The sequence below is a fragment of the Vanrija albida genome (assembly GCF_041260175.1).
Source record: "Vanrija albida strain AlHP1 chromosome Unknown contig_3, whole genome shotgun sequence".
Classification (NCBI taxonomy): domain Eukaryota; kingdom Fungi; phylum Basidiomycota; class Tremellomycetes; order Trichosporonales; family Trichosporonaceae; genus Vanrija; species Vanrija albida.
The window spans coordinates 169,761-187,013 of NW_027191422.1; the positions used below are offsets into that span (position 1 = coordinate 169,761).

General features: G+C 67.3%; 8 protein-coding genes across 8 annotated transcripts; 6 read left to right on the top strand and 2 right to left on the bottom strand.

Moving 5' to 3' along the window:
- Positions 1–1,710: 1,710 nt before the first annotated feature.
- On the top strand, positions 1,711–2,570 carry Q8F55_003347 (uncharacterized protein; the record flags this gene model as incomplete). The annotated part of the gene is made up of 5 exons (XM_069351891.1): positions 1,711–1,879; positions 1,930–1,980; positions 2,031–2,195; positions 2,233–2,280; positions 2,320–2,570. The coding sequence occupies 5 exons, from the start codon at positions 1,711–1,713 to the stop codon at positions 2,568–2,570; spliced, it is 684 nt and encodes a 227-aa protein (XP_069209309.1).
- Positions 2,571–4,229: 1,659 nt separating this feature from the next.
- Positions 4,230–6,632, top strand: Q8F55_003348 (uncharacterized protein; the record flags this gene model as incomplete). Its single annotated transcript, XM_069351892.1, has 2 exons — positions 4,230–4,611; positions 4,921–6,632. 2 exons carry the CDS (start codon positions 4,230–4,232, stop codon positions 6,630–6,632), a joined length of 2,094 nt encoding a protein of 697 aa, XP_069209310.1.
- Positions 6,633–7,015: 383 nt separating this feature from the next.
- On the top strand, positions 7,016–8,173 carry Q8F55_003349 (uncharacterized protein; the record flags this gene model as incomplete). The annotated part of the gene is made up of 1 exon (XM_069351893.1): positions 7,016–8,173. One exon carries the CDS (start codon positions 7,016–7,018, stop codon positions 8,171–8,173), a length of 1,158 nt encoding a protein of 385 aa, XP_069209311.1.
- A 1,049-nt stretch (positions 8,174–9,222) lies between these two features.
- On the top strand, positions 9,223–10,311 carry Q8F55_003350 (uncharacterized protein; the record flags this gene model as incomplete). The annotated part of the gene is made up of 1 exon (XM_069351894.1): positions 9,223–10,311. One exon carries the CDS (start codon positions 9,223–9,225, stop codon positions 10,309–10,311), a length of 1,089 nt encoding a protein of 362 aa, XP_069209312.1.
- A 727-nt stretch (positions 10,312–11,038) lies between these two features.
- On the top strand, positions 11,039–12,886 carry Q8F55_003351 (uncharacterized protein; the record flags this gene model as incomplete). Its single annotated transcript, XM_069351895.1, has 1 exon — positions 11,039–12,886. The coding sequence occupies one exon, from the start codon at positions 11,039–11,041 to the stop codon at positions 12,884–12,886; it is 1,848 nt and encodes a 615-aa protein (XP_069209313.1).
- A 58-nt stretch (positions 12,887–12,944) lies between these two features.
- Positions 12,945–14,214, bottom strand: Q8F55_003352 (uncharacterized protein; the record flags this gene model as incomplete). The annotated part of the gene is made up of 4 exons (XM_069351896.1): positions 12,945–13,369; positions 13,402–13,535; positions 13,581–13,801; positions 14,029–14,214. 4 exons carry the CDS (start codon positions 14,212–14,214, stop codon positions 12,945–12,947), a joined length of 966 nt encoding a protein of 321 aa, XP_069209314.1.
- A 437-nt stretch (positions 14,215–14,651) lies between these two features.
- Q8F55_003353 (uncharacterized protein) lies at positions 14,652–16,122 on the top strand (the record flags this gene model as incomplete). Its single annotated transcript, XM_069351897.1, has 5 exons — positions 14,652–15,374; positions 15,407–15,532; positions 15,567–15,620; positions 15,670–15,912; positions 15,952–16,122. 5 exons carry the CDS (start codon positions 14,652–14,654, stop codon positions 16,120–16,122), a joined length of 1,317 nt encoding a protein of 438 aa, XP_069209315.1.
- A 199-nt stretch (positions 16,123–16,321) lies between these two features.
- Positions 16,322–17,217, bottom strand: Q8F55_003354 (uncharacterized protein; the record flags this gene model as incomplete). Its single annotated transcript, XM_069351898.1, has 2 exons — positions 16,322–16,741; positions 16,831–17,217. 2 exons carry the CDS (start codon positions 17,215–17,217, stop codon positions 16,322–16,324), a joined length of 807 nt encoding a protein of 268 aa, XP_069209316.1.
- Between the last annotated feature and the right edge of the window lie 36 nt (positions 17,218–17,253).

Sequence of the window (17,253 nt, forward strand, 5' to 3'; positions counted from 1 at the left end):
GTCGAGTTGCCCTACAGCGCCAAGGTCCATGCGACGGTATGGCGCGTCGTCGGCGGCGACACCAGCGACGCGGGCCGCTGGAGGAGGTGGGCAAAGGTCGACATCGAGACGCAGCCAAGACCGCCATGACGGCGCGACGCGCGCACACGTTATCGAACTCTGGGCCGAAGACTGTCTGACTTTGGGACGATCGCGGGCGAATATGGCGCTCTCGAACATGTTCTGGCCGTCAAGAAGCGGGGACTAAGGAGGTCAGCGTGCCCACACGCCTCGGCCACCACAGCGTGGCTCGGGTGCCCGACCAGCGCTTCCTCCCGCGGCAACTCTTGAAGCCTTGCCGGGCTTGTGGATAGACATTTTGTCGAGCAGTGGTCCTCCGAACCCCGATGGTCGTTCTGGACTGGTGGGCAGCCCCGCGGAAGCCCGCGACCCGCCGAGGCGTCGAGCGCAGATCGTGGGCCGCGAGGCTGCCCACCAGCGTGCGACCGTCTCGGGACTCGCGCCTCGGTCATGACGCAGAGGCTGTTGGATCGGCTGCACATCACCATCGAGCATTGCTCCGCAAGTAAGCATCGAGGTTGCGGCGGCTTTGACGGCATCAGGTCGATCTGAGGCTTCTATCAGCCTGGCTTCTGTCGGTGGTCAGACTTGGCTCACCAAGTGTGTCGCCAGCCGACCTCGAAGCTGCGTTGGGCCTGGGACGAGCAGCCCAGCCCAACCTGACGCTTGGGAGCAGCTGGTGCTACACCTGGGCGGGCCTGTTGTCCCGCAGTCACCGAACACCCCATGCCTGACCTCGCCGAACGGCCACACTCTACTCTCCCCTGCTGGCATGGATGCAGACGTGAAGCAACAATGTGAATGCTGGTAACATTACGGGTGCGTGCGCAAGCCGGCAGGCGCGCACCGACCATGGTGCCAGCAGTCTTGACCTTGCCGCCCCACGCCTCGCCCCTGGCCCGACGCGTCGTCGACAATGGCGCGTTCGACCCGTCGCACCTGGTAGCGCAGAAAGAAGGTTGTCCAGTCGACTGCGAGGGCTCTGCAAACTTTGCGACGGCGCTCGCGAGGTCGGGCGGAGAGCATCGAGGTCGAGGTCGACGGCAAGAACAGAGGATGGGTGGCAAGATACTTCGAACTCCTCGGACCCTTCCTATGCACGCACTTCGCCCGCGTGCACGCCACCCACATCCCACCGCTTCCTTTTCTCGCAGTGGGACGCGAACAGTGACGTAGCGTGTGCGAGGGACGCGAGGTGGACACCCTCCACCGGGCTCGTGCTGGCCCTCCTCGTCCTCCCCGTCGATGTCGTCGACAACAATACCTCGCCGTGTGTGTCCTGGATTGCACAGCTCATCAACAGCACCCTGTCCGACTCAACACTGGCAGCACTGACAGGGCTGGGGCCCTGATACCCAGACAGCACCCCAATCCTCACCGCCGACTCCCCGTCGTTCCATTCTCATCTTTGATGTCTGGATGACGGCCTCGCTGAACGGCGCGCCGCTACTCAGCCCTCATCTTTCAGATCGAGTGGTCCACACAAGGAGTCAAGTGACAGCTCGCCAGACTCTGCCGACGCAGCACCGGAATTCTCGCCCCCCGCCCCGTCCAAGTGTATAAAGGTTGGCCATCCCCCCGGCCGTCCTCGACACAACACTCACTCACTCTTCACCAAGCCCTTCTTCAAGAGTCAACAGTCCAGCAATCATGGGTAACTGGCAGTCTGGCTTGGTCGCCGCCACTGCCCTGAAGTGCGCGGAAGGCTGCACCGAGGAGAACTGCAGCCACAGCAAGTTTGGGACTCATGGCCTTGCGCCAGCTGGCCCGGGTGCCGTGACGTCTATCAACTCGTATGCTACGGCGAGCGAGAACCACTGTAAGTCACCTCACCCAAGCTGTGAGCTGGTCCTAACTAACACACCACAGGCGCCAAGCACGCGTACATCATGATCAAGGACGCCAGTGGTGTTTACCAGTGTGAGTACGCCTGTCCTCGCGGGTCGCCCCCAGCTGACTCACTTCCCCAGGCTACTTCTGTTCCATGGAGCACGGCACCGAGCATGATATCGGCGTGCCTGCCTTCCCGCTCTCAGCCATCAGGTCTGCGACCCATGGCCGTACGGTTCAGCCAACTGTTGTCTCTGCCTCCACGCAGACGATCGCCCTCGGTCGTCGCAACATGGGTAGCACTGGTGGGTTGCATGTTCGTTGATATGACTAACCCACAAGGTGGAGACATCGGCCTGGCGGTCAAGGGTGTCGTCGACCTGAAGAAGGGTATGTGGTCGTGATCAACACGATGCTCATCCTCCGCAGAGCCCCCTATCAAGCCTGTCACTAGGCAGGGCCCTCTGCCCCCGTTCACCTTCGCCGAGCAGTACAAGCGCCTCTCGCGCGACGACCAGATTCGCGCCCTCGACCTGTGCAACGGCCACCGCGGCGACGCACACTACAACAGTATGGTGTCGCTGCGCGACGAGACGCCCTCGACTTCCTCGGCCCAGAAGGGTGCCTCGAGCAAGCAGGCCTCGAGCAAGAAGGGTAGCCAGGGCCGCCGGGTTAACTAAAATCGACGTCGAGTTGAACGGCGCCTCGTGAACGCGGCCACTGTCCTTCGGCTTCTACCCCCTCACGCAACATCGACACTCATATACCCAGCGACCAGCATCCCCAAAGGTCCCCTCGTCCAGTCCCAGGACTACAGCAAACCGCATGCCCTCTTATCCCTCAGCGCCTGACGTGGTCGTCACGTCGTCTCTTCTCTCCTGCCCACCCTGATCATCATCCCCCCTGCTCCCCCTGCCCCATCCACCTCACCATCCACCCCCTTGCCTGTCATCGCTGCCAGCCCTACAGGGCTCTGGCGCGACATCGTCGCCATCTCCTCCATCCACAAGCTGTAGCGCCTCATCATCCCCTGCATTCGCCCAGATACCGTACATATAATACGAGTTTAATCCATTGTGTCTACGCCCGCGGCACGTGAGGTGGCGCCGAGCCCGCCGAGCCCGCCCGTTGCCCTTGTCAGCCGCCGCATATACCCTCTGGATATCAAGGCCGAGTGTCTGGTCCGCTGCGGGGCAGTCGAGGGGGTGCGGCGGAGCCTCGCGACGAGTGCGACCGTCTTCCGACAGTCAGTGGTACATAAGGAGGACATCGTCGTCATGGCGTTGGGTCGGGGACGCTCACCGCCCCTCCCTCCGCCTGCCTGCCCCTCCATCCCCCCTCCGACCCAACTCCCAGAGTGCACATCCAGCGCTGAGGCGCGAGCGACCCAGCCCAGCCTTAGCTGCCGCGGACGATGGAGCAGTTAGAAGCAGGCAGGCCAGCCAGCATCTGGGGTCTCCACACCCCTGGCAGCACTTTCCCACGCCATGCATCCCCCCGCCAACGGCGCTACAACGGCCGCGCTCGACACCGGCGGGGCCGGCGGCGCGGTTCCGCTTGGCGGCGCCAAGCGTCGTGTGTCGCTTCGGCGCGTACTTTGTGCTGCGGGTGTGCCGCTCGAGTACCGCTGCCTCCGCTGCTTCAGGCACGGGGAGGGGGGAGGTTGGGGGGAGCTCGGTCTGGCTGAGCTCGACCTGGCTGCTTCCACCACGCACGAGTATGCATCTGCATGTCTCTTGGCAGACGGTGCATTCCTCGTCTCGCGCTCGCCTATGTATCTGCACTGGGCGCGTGCGTGCTTGGATGAGACAGGCTGGGCTGAGGCTCTCGACGCGTCGCCGGTGGGTGGCGTTGTTGGCTTTGCGGGGCTAAGCGGCGATAAGAGTGGGTTCTCCACGTGCAGGGGGGTTCAGGAACGAGCAGAGCAGTGTCTAGCCGAGGCGAGATGCGCGACCAGGGAGAGGGGGACGAGGATGGAGTGGCCTGGAGGGGTGGGGTGGGATGTGTGGGGGTGGCCGTCGAGGCGTGCCACCCGCGTCGGCTAAGCGCGCGCCATTCAGCCGATTGACCGGTCCGACTGGCAACCCCACTCGTCCTGACGCTCACTGACCTGACCTGACCTGACCTGGCCTCACAGGACCTGACATCCACTGACGTCGAGGCTGGCCAGCTTCGGAACAGAGCCAGAGCCAGGACCTCGCACCCCGCGGGCCACCACCTGCCCCACCGTTGTCGTGTCGAGATTGCGACCACTCGGGCCGTCGCTTGGCCGTGCCAGGCCAGCTCTTTATATCCAGCTGGGCTCCCCTCCTCTCTCTCCCCTCCCCAAACCCCCCATCATGTCCACCGACCACCTGCAGGACGAGATCCACCGCGAGTCGCTCGCCGACCCCGAGCGCTTCTGGCGCCACCAGGCCGAGCAGCTGCACTGGCACAAGTTTCCCTCGCAGATGCTGCGCACCTTCACCAAGAAGCTGCCCGGCGGCGTCGAGCACAAGTCGTGGGAGTGGTTCCCCGACGGCGAGATCAGCTACTGCTACAACGCTGTCGACCGCCACGTCGCCGCCGGCCGCGGAAACCAGCCCGCCATCTACTACGACTCGCCGGTGACGCGCAACAAGCGCACCATCACGTATGCCGAGCTGCTGGACGAGGTCGAGACCCTCGCTGGCGTGCTCCGCGAGGAGGGCGTCGAGAAGGGCGACATTGTGTTGATTTACAGTGAGTAGGTTCGAGTGGGTTCGGCGGGGCCGGAGGGGAGGGGCGGCAGGCTGGGATGCTGGGCAGGCAGTTTCCAGCGGCTTGCATACTGGTATGCTCGCTGCACGCTCTCTGCCCGCCCGCTACCTCCTCGCCGCGTCACCTGCCCAACCCAAGCCACCCGGGCCCCGCCAGCGCCGCCCGGTGCTCCGCTCGGTGCTCCAGAACCACCCTTCGGCTTTCGTCCTCAGCCGAGCGGACGTGCGGGGTGGCGGCCAGCCGGCTTGCTCGACGCATACTCTCTACCCCGACCCCCGCTAACCCTCTCAGTGCCCCAGGTCCCCGCGGCCGCGCTCGGCATCCTCGCGTCCAACCGCCTCGGCGCGGCGCACTGCATCGTCTTCGGCGGCTTCTCGGCCCCCGCCCTCGCCCAGCGCATCGACGCCGTCCGGCCCAAGGTCATCCTCACGGCCACCTGCGGCATCGACGGCACCAAGCCGCCCATCCCGTACCGCCCGTTCGTGCACGAGGCCATCCGCCTCGCGCAGCACAAGCCGCGGCGCACCATCATCTGGCAGCGCTCCCAGGTCGACTGGCCCGCCGACGAGTCCAAGGGCGAGCGCAACTGGCAGGCCCTCGTCAAGTTTGTGCGCGACCGCGGCGTGCGCACAGAGTGCGTGCCCGTCGCCGCAACGGCGCCGTGCTACATCTCGCACACGTCGGGCACGACCGGCAACCCCAAGGGCGTGATCCGTGACACTGGCGGCCACGCCGTCGGTCTCCACCTGTCCGTGGCCATGGTGTTCAACATCCGCGGGCCGGGCTCGGTCATCTTTGCGGCGTCCGACATTGGATGGGTCCTCGGCCACGCGTTCATTCTCTCGGCGCCGCTGCTCACCGGCGCCGCGACCATCATCTACGAGGGCAAGCCCGTGGGCACGCCCAACGCCGGCGCGTTCTGGCGCATCGTCGAGGAGTACAAGGTCAACACGCTGTACTGCGCGCCCACGGCCCTCCGTGCCATGAAGCGCGAGGACCCAGACTACAAGTACCTCAAGGAGATTGGCGAGCGCGGCGGCCTCAAGTCGCTACACGCGCTCTTCCTCGCCGGCGAGCGGTCCGAGCCATCCATCATCACCTCGTACCAGGAGCTGCTCAACGCCTACGCCGCGCCAGACGCCCACGTTATCGACAACTGGTGGTCGACCGAGACTGGCTCGCCCATTACCTCGCGCGCGCTCCTCCCCCAGGCCGGCAAGGACCGCCAGACAAAGGACGCAAACTTCCCGCCACCCGAGCTCCGCCCCGGATCCGCCGGCAAGCCGATGCCAGGATACGACCTGCGCATCGTCGACGACGACGGCAACGAGGTGCCGCGCGGGACCATGGGCAACATTGTGCTGGCGCTGCCGCTGGCCCCGACGTCGTTCAACACGCTGTGGGAGGACGAGGCGCGCTTCTACAAGGGCTACCTCGAGCGCTTCAACGGCAAGTACCTCGACACGGGCGACGCCGGCTTCCAGGACAAGGACGGCTACGTGTCGATCATGGCGCGCAACGACGACGTGCTCAACGTGTCGGCCCACCGTCTCTCGGGCGCCGCCATCGAGCAGAGCATTGCGAGCCACCCGCTCGTCGCCGAGGCCTGTGTCGTCGGCGTACCCGACGCGCTCAAGGGCCAGCTGCCGTTCGCGTTCGTGACGCTGTCCGTGGCCGACCACCCCAAGTCGGCCGTGCCCGACGACAAGCTGCTCGGCGAGATCCAGCAGCTCGTGCGCTCGCAGGTCGGCGCGATCGCGACCCTCGGCGGTGTCATCCAGGGCGTCGGCATGATCCCCAAGACGCGCTCGGGCAAGACGCTGCGCCGCGTCCTCCGCTCGCTGCTCGAGAACGCGGCGGATGGCGACTTTGACGCAAAGGTCGACGTGCCGTCGACGGTCGAGGACATTGGCGCCGTCGATGTCGCCCGCCAGAAGATTAGAGAGTACATGGCCATCAAGGGCGCGAGCCACAAGGCGATCGAGGCGAGGCACAAGCTCTAGGCGGTACCGTGGTACTTGAAGCTCTAGAGGGCGGCGTGGTGGCCCCCGCATATCAGACGTGTAGTCTTGGTTGTATATAAAAGTAGGATGCAGTCATAGCAGGGCGGGGTGTGGCGTGGCCACGAGCGTGGCCAGGGGTGTGGCCGCAAGCCGTCTGCGCAACGCATGCTGCATTTGATCTGCTCCACATCCATCCCACTCTCGACTCTTAACTAACCGAACTGGCCGCCGAGTGGCAAAGTGGGCCACGGCTGGCGACAACTGGCGTTTCACCCTCGCCGCGGTCAGCGGCCACAATGCCCGCGACGGCCACTTGACCCACTAACCACCCCCCACAACGATGCACTCATCTCCGACCTCTGCACTGCACTACTCACTACACAATGGCCCTCTTCTACCTCGTCGCAAAGCGCCGCAAGGAGGAGCAAGCGCGCAAGGCAGAGTTCGAGCGCATGTGGGGCGCGCCGCAGGGCGCCTTCGTCGGCGCGCCGGGCCAGCCGCAGCTCCAGCTCGCCGGCGCGCAGCCGCCCCCGCAGGTCGGCATCACCGCTGCCCCCGGTGCTGTTGCTGGACCCAGCGCCGTGCCCCCGTTCCCGGGAGCGCAAGCGGGCTACCCCCAGCCCCAGCCCTACCCCGGCGCTGCCCCCGTGCCGGCCGCAGCCCCGCCGGCGCCCACGAGCCCGGGCCTCAGCGCCGCGATGGCCGCCGCGTCCATAGCCTACACGCCGCTCGTGACCCCCCCGCCCTCGTCGCCGCAGGTCGCCCCGGCCGCGGCAGCCCCCGCGTCGCCCGCGCCCGCCGCCGCTCCCGCCGCGCGCTCGCCACCCCCGCCCGCCACCCCCGCCGCTGCCCCCGCCGCGCCCGCCTCGCCCCCCCGCCTCGAAGTCCGCATGGCGCCAGGCGCGAACGGCGGGCCGCCGGTGCTCGTCGCGCGCCAGGCCAACGGCGACGTCGTCGTCATCCCCCCGGAGAACGGGCCGCGCCCCACCCCGCAGCAGGCGTACGCGAGCGTGTCGAGCGTGCTGTGGAGCGACGGGCCGAGCACGCCGGCGCAGGCGGCGCAGGCGGCGCGCGCAGAGGAGGCGCTGGCGGGGCAGGCGGGCGGGCTCCCGCCGTGGCCGTACGCTCATGCGCCGTACCCCTCCCCCGCTGGCCCCGCGTCCCCGCCCATGACCACGTCCCGAGCTACGACGGCCACCTCGCCCCCGACGACTGCCTCCCCCCGCCCGACACAGCCCGCGCCCCTCCGCGCGAGCCAGCCGGCCATCCCCTCGGCCGCGAGCCTCGCGGTCGCGGCTGGCGCCGCGCCCAACAGCGTGAAGCAGCACCTCCCGACCTTTGAAGACCACCTGCACGCGCTAGCGCTGGCCGCGAGCGAGCGCGAGCCGCGCCGGCGGAGGGGGGACGCGAGCGCCGCGCCGCCGCTGCCGCCGTCGCGGCCGGGCACAATGTCGCCCGTGTCGCTTGGGCGCGCGGGCACGCTGTCGCCGCGGGGTGCGCGTGCGATGGGCGGGGCGGGGGTGGCAGCCGGCGCGAGGTGACGAGAGGGGAGAGGGGGTACGCTCGGACAATGATACTGTATGCCATGCACGTTGCGCGTTGTCGATGGCCATCGGGGCGGCGATGCCACCGCCAGCTCGCTTGCAGCCTCCACCTCCACCGCGTGTAGCGAGACGACGCGTCGCCGGGGACGCGACGCCGAAGCCTCGGTGTGGGCTCGGCCCGGCCGAGGAGGTCTGGCGAGGGAGGTCCGACGGACGGCGCAGGGGAGGCGACGCGCCGAGGCTCGGTGTGCCCGCCAGGACCGAGGAGGGGCACCGCTTGGACGAGCGGGTGCGACGGCGACGGTGTAAGGACTACACGTGGCGTCGTGTATCTCGTGTCGGCTTTGTCATCTGCTATCTCGCGCTCGCTCGGAGTGCTGTGGGCGGACGAGACTCGTAGTGGCCGGTAGGGCGGTCGGTATCATCCCGCTCGTGACCGAGCTCATGACGCACGGCGTCGTCGGTGGACCCACTCTCGCCGTCCACCGTCCACAACACCCACTACTCCGTCCACCGTCGGCCTCCCTCCCCAGGCCAGGTGCGCACAGTCGCCGCCAGTGTTTCGCTCACTGGCGGCTGCGTGCAGAAGTGATTTTTTCGTGGCGGCATCGCGGCACAGCGGGGCAGCGTCCATGCCGAGGCTGCTTGCTGGCTTGCTGGCAGCTTGCTCAGCCCCCCTCGGCCTGCTCTCTAGGATCCCGGAAATCGGCCGCACGTGCTACCTGGAGCGAGATACGACGCGGGGTTGGCTTGTACGCCGGCGGGTGACGACGCGGCTGACATCATTCGGATTGCGGGTTGCTAACGTCTGCTGGCGGGCGTTGTGCTCGTTGCGACGGGCGCGTTGCACGACGCCCGCCTCGTCTCTTACTAAGCTCGAGGTATGTGCATGCATCGGCGTGGCATCCGGGCGGCGTCGGGGTGGGTATAAAGCGAGCGAGGGGGCGGGGTGTCGGCAGCCCACACAACAGCAAGCTCTCCAAGTCCTCTTCACCACCAACAACACCTACCCAACCCCACCCCACCCACCCCACCCCCACCACAACATGTCCGACATCACGTTCAAGGGCTGGGCCGGCCACAACGTCGCCGACCCGACCACGCACCTCACCCTCTCGGAGATCACGCCCAAGTCGTTCGACCCGACCGACGTCGACGTCGCCGTGCGCTACTGCGGCATCTGCTACACCGACATTGGCTCGTACGAGGGCGAGCTGGGCGGTATCGCCGAGGGCCGTGTCTGCGGCCACGAGATCATCGGCGAGGTGCGCCGCATCGGCCCCGAGGTGACCACCCTCAAGGTCGGCGACGTGGTCGGCATCGGCGCGCAGACCGACTCGTGCGGCGAGTGCGAGTGGTGCGCCGCGGGCGAGGAGAACCTCTGCGCCACCAAGGCGCTGACCTTTGGCGGCCAGTACATCAAGGGCCCGAGCAAGGGGCAGATGGTCAACGGCGGCTTTGCCAACTACTGGCGCGGGCCTGAGAAGTTCGCCGTGCGCCTGCCCGACGCGCTCGACCCCGCGTCCTCTGGCCCGCTCCTCTGCGGCGGCGTCACCGTCTTCGCCCCGCTCAAGAAGTACGGCGCTGGGCCTGGCAAGCGCGTCGGCGTGATCGGGCTGGGCGGGCTCGGGCACATGGGCGTGCTGATCGCGCGCGCGATGGGCGCCGAGGTCACGGCGCTCTCCCGCGGCCAGGCGAAGAAGGACGACGCGCTCAAGCTCGGCGCGAGCAGCTACGTCGGCACTGGCTCCGACCTCGCCGCCGACCTCAAGGACCACGCGAACACCCTCGACATCATCATCTGCACCATCAACCCCGCGGCGCTCCCGATCGCCGAGTACTTGAGCCTCCTGCGCCCCCGCGGCACGTTCGTCATGGTCGGCGTCGTCCCCACGCCCCTGCAGGTGCCGACGTTCCCGCTCATCTTCAACAGCCTGGCCGTGGCCGGCTCGCTCATCGGCTCGCCCTCGCAGATTGCCGAGCTGTTCGAGCTCATCGCGGCGCACCCCGAGGCCGCGCCCTGGGTCAACAAGTACCGCTTTGAGGACATCAACACGGCCATGGCCGACTTCAACGCCGGCAAGGCCAAGTACCGCCTCGTCGTCGTCAACGAGGAGAACGGCGGCAAGCTGTGAGCGCGAGTGGCAGGCGGCAAGCCAAGCGGTTATGTAAATAGAGAGTAGATGAGATGAACGAGTTAGTGTACTGGCGGGTCGGGGTGAGCGTGAGCAGTTGGGCCAGCGAGCCAGCCAGCGCATGTTCTATGAGCCGAACGACGCGGAGGGAGGTTGCAGTGTAAGCAGCAAGTGCAACGACAGATGCACTCAGGCGCCATCGAGCACCGCCCGTGAAGCCGAGCTACTTTTAACCACGCAGGGCAAGCTCGGCGGCCTTTGAAAGTCGGATACCGAGCGTCAGGCGCCGCGGCGCGCGGCAGACGCCGCGAGCCGAACCTCGTGTTGTGGCGAGCAGAACGAGCGGGCGTACAGCATTGCGTGCCGCCTCACGCCTCGCATCGACCCGGCGCATCGCGGCACTCTCTGCGGCCCTTTCCGCGGCCCGCTGCACGGTACTAACCCTCTTGCCTCCCCTTACACAGCCTGCAACACGTGAGGCTCGGCCACCAAGCCGCCTGGTGGTCGCCCGAAAAAGTTGCTGACCCAATCAGGCGCCACGAATCCTTGTCTGATAAACGGCCGTGGCAGTTTCGGCCCGGCCACCCCGACCAGACAGCGACTGACATGCGAGCAGGCGAGCAAGCGGGACACTGCGGCGCGGAAAACACTCGCGGCGACTTTCGACGACTAAAGCACAGGACAGAACAACGACGACGACGACGTGCGCCTCCTCCATCCATCCACGATGGAATCGTTCTGGGCAGCGAGCCCGCCCCCGCCGCCGCTGGCCCGCGACCCGGCCCCGTTCTTCACCCCGCCCACCAGCCCGCCATACTACTCGCCCTACGGCTCGGCGCACCCGTCGCCCGTGTACTCTCCGCCAGCGATGCCAGCCCCCTCCGCGGCCCAGTCGCCCACCGCCTCGCTCCCCATCCCCCGCCCCCTGCTCTCTGACGCGCCCACCCCTCTCCCCTCCGTGCGTGACGGCGGCCCCCCGAACCCGACCCTCGCGTTCTGCACCCCCACCCTCTCGACAGCGACATGGTACCAGCTGGCGGGGACCCCCCTCCTCCTCTGCACGCACTGCCACGCCACGCGCGTCGCCGGCTCGCCCCTCGCTGCCTCCTTCACCCAGCTCCAGGCCAAAGGCGCGTGCGCATTCACGACCCCCCGCCTCAAGGCGCTCCTCGCCGCCGCGGCGCGCTCGTCCCCCGCCGTGCTGACAGAGTTCGTCGCGCGGCGGCACGCCGTCGGCAAATGTCCCGGCGCTGGCTCAGACACGCCGGGGTACCAAGTGCCCTCTTCCCCCGGGCTCCAGGCGTGCGAGGCATGCTACCAGGACGTGGTGCTCGCCTCGCCCTTCGCGTCCAACTTTGCCCCGGCGCCCAAGCCCGCGCCGTGTGCCTTCGCCAGCCCGGGTATCCAGCGTGCCTTCACCACGCTCTCCGAGACGGTCGACGGCTGGGCAGAGTTCCTCGGTGCTTGCGCCCGCCGCCTCGCGCTCCCCGCCTGCGATGGAGGCAGCATCCCCGCATCCAGCAGTGGATGGTACACGACACGCCAGGCGATCCACGGGCTCGTGCTCTGCGAAGCGTGCCACGCCGACCGGGTCGCGTACACGCGCTTCTCGGCCGAATTCGTGCCCTTCCCCAGTGGCGCTGGCAACTGGTCCTGCGACATGCACGGCGCGACGCTCGCCGCCTGGACGTTTGCGGTGCGCCACGGCGAGTTTGCAGACTGGTGGCGCGCGGCCGAGCGGATATCCCTCGCGCGGCCGTGCGACGGGACGCTGCACGTCGACGAGTGGTACGGCCTCGCGGACGCCGACGTCGACCTGTGCGCCGCGCACCACGCCGTCGTCGAAGTCATGGGGCTCGCGCGCTACTTTTCGCCCCGGAGCCCGGGCCAGAGCCGCGCGTGCGACCTCAGCGACCATGCGCAGCGCGTCGACCACTGGACAACGTTCCTCCTCGAGGCGTTGGCCACCGGTGTGTGGGCCCCGCTGGCGGAGCACGCCCGCGTGCTCTCCACGCTGCCGCTGTGCCCCCGCCGCAAGGCGATTGAAAACGCGACGTGGTATGGGTGGGCAGACCTCCTCATCTGCCCCGACTGCTGGGTGTCGTTTGCGAGCGGCACAAAGCTCGCGGGCATGGTCCAGCTCTGCGGCTTCCACCGCACCGAGCGCGCAATCTGCTCGCTCTACTCGGAGAGCATGCGCGACGCGTGGACAAACGCGTGCATCTCGGGCGACGTGACAAGCCTGCTCGGCTACTCGGCCTCACGGGCACAGGTCTACTGGGCGACAATACCCCGCATCGAGATGATCATCGCCAACGCGCAGCGGCAGCAGCGCCAGCGCATGGTCGCCGGCCGCATGGGCAGCCAGTACCGCCTGATGCAGGGCATGACCCTCGGCAACGCGACGCTGCCGACACACGCGGCGGGTCAGTACGGCGGCGGCGCGCTCGGCTGGCACCAGACGCCATATGGAGCCACGGCGGCCGCGTACGAGCAGCAGATGCCGCCGCCGTTCGTCAGCGGAGGCAAGGAGGAGGTCGCGTTTCTCGAGAAGGAGTGGCAGAAGGTGGAGTAGACTGTATGCATATACTGTACATGTTAGCGCTGGCTGCGTCGTGTGTCGCTCACGTAGGTTACAGCTTTGCCCAGGACACGCTCTTCACAGGCTTGCTGAAGCCCCACTTCCACAGCCACCACGCCGATTTCGTCACCATGGCCGGGCTGATCTTGTGCCCTGCCTCGGGGTCGACCCAGATCATGACCTCGTTGGCCTGGTTTTCCCGAATCACGACGTCGAGGTACGGCTGCGACTTGTCGAGCGGCAGCAGGTCGTCCTTTCCGCCGTGGATCGAGAGGATCTTCTTGCCCTTGTACACGCCTGGAACCGACGGCGTCTCGAGGTATCGCCGCACCTGGGCCGTGTAGACGGGGTCGTCTAGCCCGTACTGGCTCGCGCGGAAGACGAGGTTGGGGCCGAGCGCCTCGGGCGACATGGAGATGATGGGGACCGCGATACGCACGCGTGGCTCTTCCCGGAGCAGGCGCCAGACCGTGTGTCCTGCCGTCAGCTCGCTCGGGCGCCACACCCACCGCCCATCGACACCCCGACGGCCATGAACTCGTCGACGACGCGCTCGTCCCGCGGGAAGAGGTACGCCGGGAGAAAGTCGAGCAGCAGCCGGTGGTCGTGCACGCCGCCCTCGATCGTCGACGCCATGTCCATCCTGCGGCGTCAGCGCGGCCAAGACAGCCACCAGCCAGCGACGCACAAGTGCAGCGGATTGTGGTCGTAGCTCAGGTTGCGCTCGCGGTACTTTGTCCGCTGACCGTGGTTGCGCCCGTCGATCGTGGCCACGACATAGTCGCGCACCTTGCGCCGCGGGTGCTTGGCTGTTGCCGACTCGCGCTCGAGCCGGCGCAGCTCGCCGAGCAGGCCCGACGCCATCGCGTGCATGTTCTTGGCCGAGTTGCAGCGGCCGTGCGAGATGATCTGGGGGCGTGAGTGGGGCGCTGGGTAATGAGGGGCCTCGACTGGTTCTCGTCGACATCGCAGAGGAGCTCCCCGCACACCACCCTCTTGACCTGCCGCTCGCGGCGCTCGGAGACGACTCGCCCACCCGCCGAGCCTGCTGCGCCCAGCGATACTCGCCCCCCTCCCGCCCCTCCACCGCTCCTCCCGCCCCTCCACCGCTCCTCCAGCCCCGCCCACCCACTCACGACGATCCCAATCGGCAGACTGCTCCCCGCCACCTCATCCACGCCGTACACGTGCACGTCGGTATCCACGATCGACACGGTGCGCCTGCTCGCGGGCGGGTATCCGAGGTCGAGGATGGGAAAGTTCATGACGTGTTCCGGCCCGGGGGTGTGCTGGGGCTTTGCGCCCTTGCGTAGGGTGGCCATGGCGGGGGGAGTAGGCTGGCGTCGGCGTCGGCGTCGGCGTCGAGGTTGTGCTGTTGCTCGTTGCGCGGCCGTGTCGAGGACGTCGAGGCCGATGTTGTGGATCCAAGTTGACCAAGTTGTTGTCGATTGCAGTTCGGATCTCGCTGATAGCCGGCTTGAACCGGCGACGTCAGCACCGTTATCACAGCACCGGGAGGTCGCTCTTGCACTATCTTGCGACGATACTGGGGATCGAGCAGGACCATGCATTGAGGATGCAGACGATGGCGACGGGCAGAGACGAGAGCATACAAACGCAGTGGTCAGTACGCGGCCCGACGCCAAGAACCGCGGCTGACTTGCATTCCGCTTGCATTCCGACCGCCGCCGCCATCTCTTTTCTCCTCCTCGCCATCACTTACCATCCACCAACAAATCACCACCCCCACCCCAACCCCATGACGCCCCGCCCCGGCGAGCCGCGCTGGGCCCCAAGGCCGCAGGGCACGGCGCGCTGGTTCCCCCAGCCACCGTACGAGCCGCGGCCGCTCCTGCGCTCAATCCTGCGGCTGCTCGCCTGGCCGCCCATGCTGCTCCTCGGCATCCCCCTCAACGTGGCCTACAACAGCGTGCTGTACCTCTTCAAGCGGCCCAGCCACGGCTTGCGGCGCTTCGTCGTGTCCGGCATCGCGCGCTACCTCACCGGCTCGCTCAACCTCGGCGCGGTGTATACCCCCGATAAGGACGCTTCCACCGTCACGCCGGCCGTGCTCAAGCTGTACGGCGCGCGCGCGGACGCGAGCGCGCGCACCATCCCGCCCATTGCCGACTCCGTACCCCGCCTCCCGATCCTCCAGATCGCGGGGGATCGCGTCCGCCCGGCGCCGGTGACCGCGTTCATGCTCGCGCCCAAGACTCCGGCCGGGGCCTCGGCGAAACATATCTGGCGCGAGGCGGCGCAGGGCGAGAAGATCATCTACTACGTCGTCGGGGGTGGATACCAGACCGGCCACCCGCTGCAGTGGTCGCTCGCGTGGGACTGGTGCAAGGACTCGGGGCTGCGTGTCTTTGCGCCGAATTACCGCAAGTGCCTCGACGAGGGCAGCGCGTTCCCCGCGCCGCTGTACGACTTCCTCGCCGGCTGGCAGTTCCTCGTCGACGACCTCGGGTTCGAGCCGCAGGTGGGTGGGACGGGAGGGCCCGCTGACGACAGAACATCGTGCTCAACGGCAACTCGGCCGGCGCGCACGCCATCATCCAGCTCACGGGGTACCTCGACGAGCTGATGGAGTCGGGCTGGACCAGCTGGGGTCTGCCTGCTGGCGTCTTCGCATGTGCCGTAAGTACGTCCGGAAGCCTCGCTGACGCCGCAGCCGTGGGCCGACGTGACGGCGTCGTTCCCATCTCTGACGACAAACTACCACAATGTGAGGGCGCGCGTGGTAGCATCTCCGTGACCCCCGCTCACGCCCCCAGGACTGGGTACAAAGCGTCGCCCCCGTGATTGCGCCGGCCTACGCGCGCCACTACGCGTCCTACCTCACCAACCCGTACCTCTCGCCCGCGCTCATCACGGGGCCGAACGCGACCTTCTCGCGGCTCGCAAAGGCCGGCGTCAAGGTGTACGTCAACGCTGGTTGCGACGAGGTGCTGCGCGACGAGATCATCGCGCTCACCGACGCCATGAGGGCGTCTGGGTTGGATCCGCACTTCCTTCTCGTGAGTTGGGCGCGCGGGCTGCCGCTGACGGGCGCAAAGATCGAGGGCGGGTCCCACTGCGAGTTTGCGTTCGCCGGCCTGCCCATCACGCCGTGGCCTGGTGCCGGCTTCTCTTACCCCCTTGTCGACGGGCAGTGGCGGACGCTGCTCAAGGAGATTGGATTCGACGGGGGGTACGACAAGGCGAGCGAGGAGGCGGCCGAGAAGTAGTGGGATCCGCGGGTCCGGCTGCTGGCCGCGTCCGTCCCATCCTTGTCCGACAGCTTGATACCACACACCACCACACACAGCTCTTACGATTTCATGTACACTATGGGATGCCAGCGATGGTTTGGCCAAATGTCAAGTGCCTCGACGGGCGGCGAGCCCAGTCTCGACCGGCCCGGTGTCTTGTAAACAATGGGTGACGTCACTGCGTCGAGCCAGCGTTGGCCATGCGGACGACCTGCTGCACAGTCTCATACGAGTCATGGCGGAGGCGGCTCAGGCTGCTTGCTCCGTGCATCAGAATGCGGTGCAAGCTGATGCTCCAGAGCACGGCGCGGTCGCCCGCTATCCTGTGCCGGCGCCGTTCGTAGCGAGCGGTGAGGTAGACGAACAGGGCCCACGTCTTGTCGCAAGCGGCGGCCATGCGGTCACGCGTGATTGTGGGGATGAGCGGGGCTAGACTGCCGGCAAGGAGAAAAACGACGGCCATGGTGGCGAGGCTTGAGGGCGTTCGGGAGCTGGGGACATATGTGACAACGGCGTAGAGGGAGAGGACAAGGATGGACTCGGGCAGCGCCATGGTGGTGTCGTGCTGCGTGAAGTACACACGCGACAGAGTGAACTGGGCCGTCAGCATCCGAGCGTTCAGAACCAGTCATGCTGCCCGCTACACCATGCACCAGGGGCAGCACCCCGCGTCGTCGCACTCACCATGCGAGAGTCGATACCAGAACAGAGGGTCCAGGCACACGCGGCCAGGGCTGGAACCTGCCATATGACGCGGAATGGCGTCCGACGCGGGGGCAGGACTCGGCCGCGACGGTGGACGAGGAAAAGCGGGAAGTCGTTGTAAAGGTAGTTGGGGAAGACCCAGATGAGGATGCGGCGCTTGTACTGGCGCCAGAGAGCGACCACGGTCCAGCGGAACAGCGCGTAGTCGACCAAGTGGGCGAGGACGACGAGGGGGCTGGGCGCGGGCGAGAGAATCTCGGCGGCGATCACGGTCATAACGCCCGAGAAACAGATGCTGGAGAAGACCTCGGCGAAGTGGTTGACGTAGGCGTCGATGTAGTAGGCGGGGAGGTGTCGGGCGTCCATGGTGAGCGAGTGGGTGGAGAGTCAAGTCGACATGTC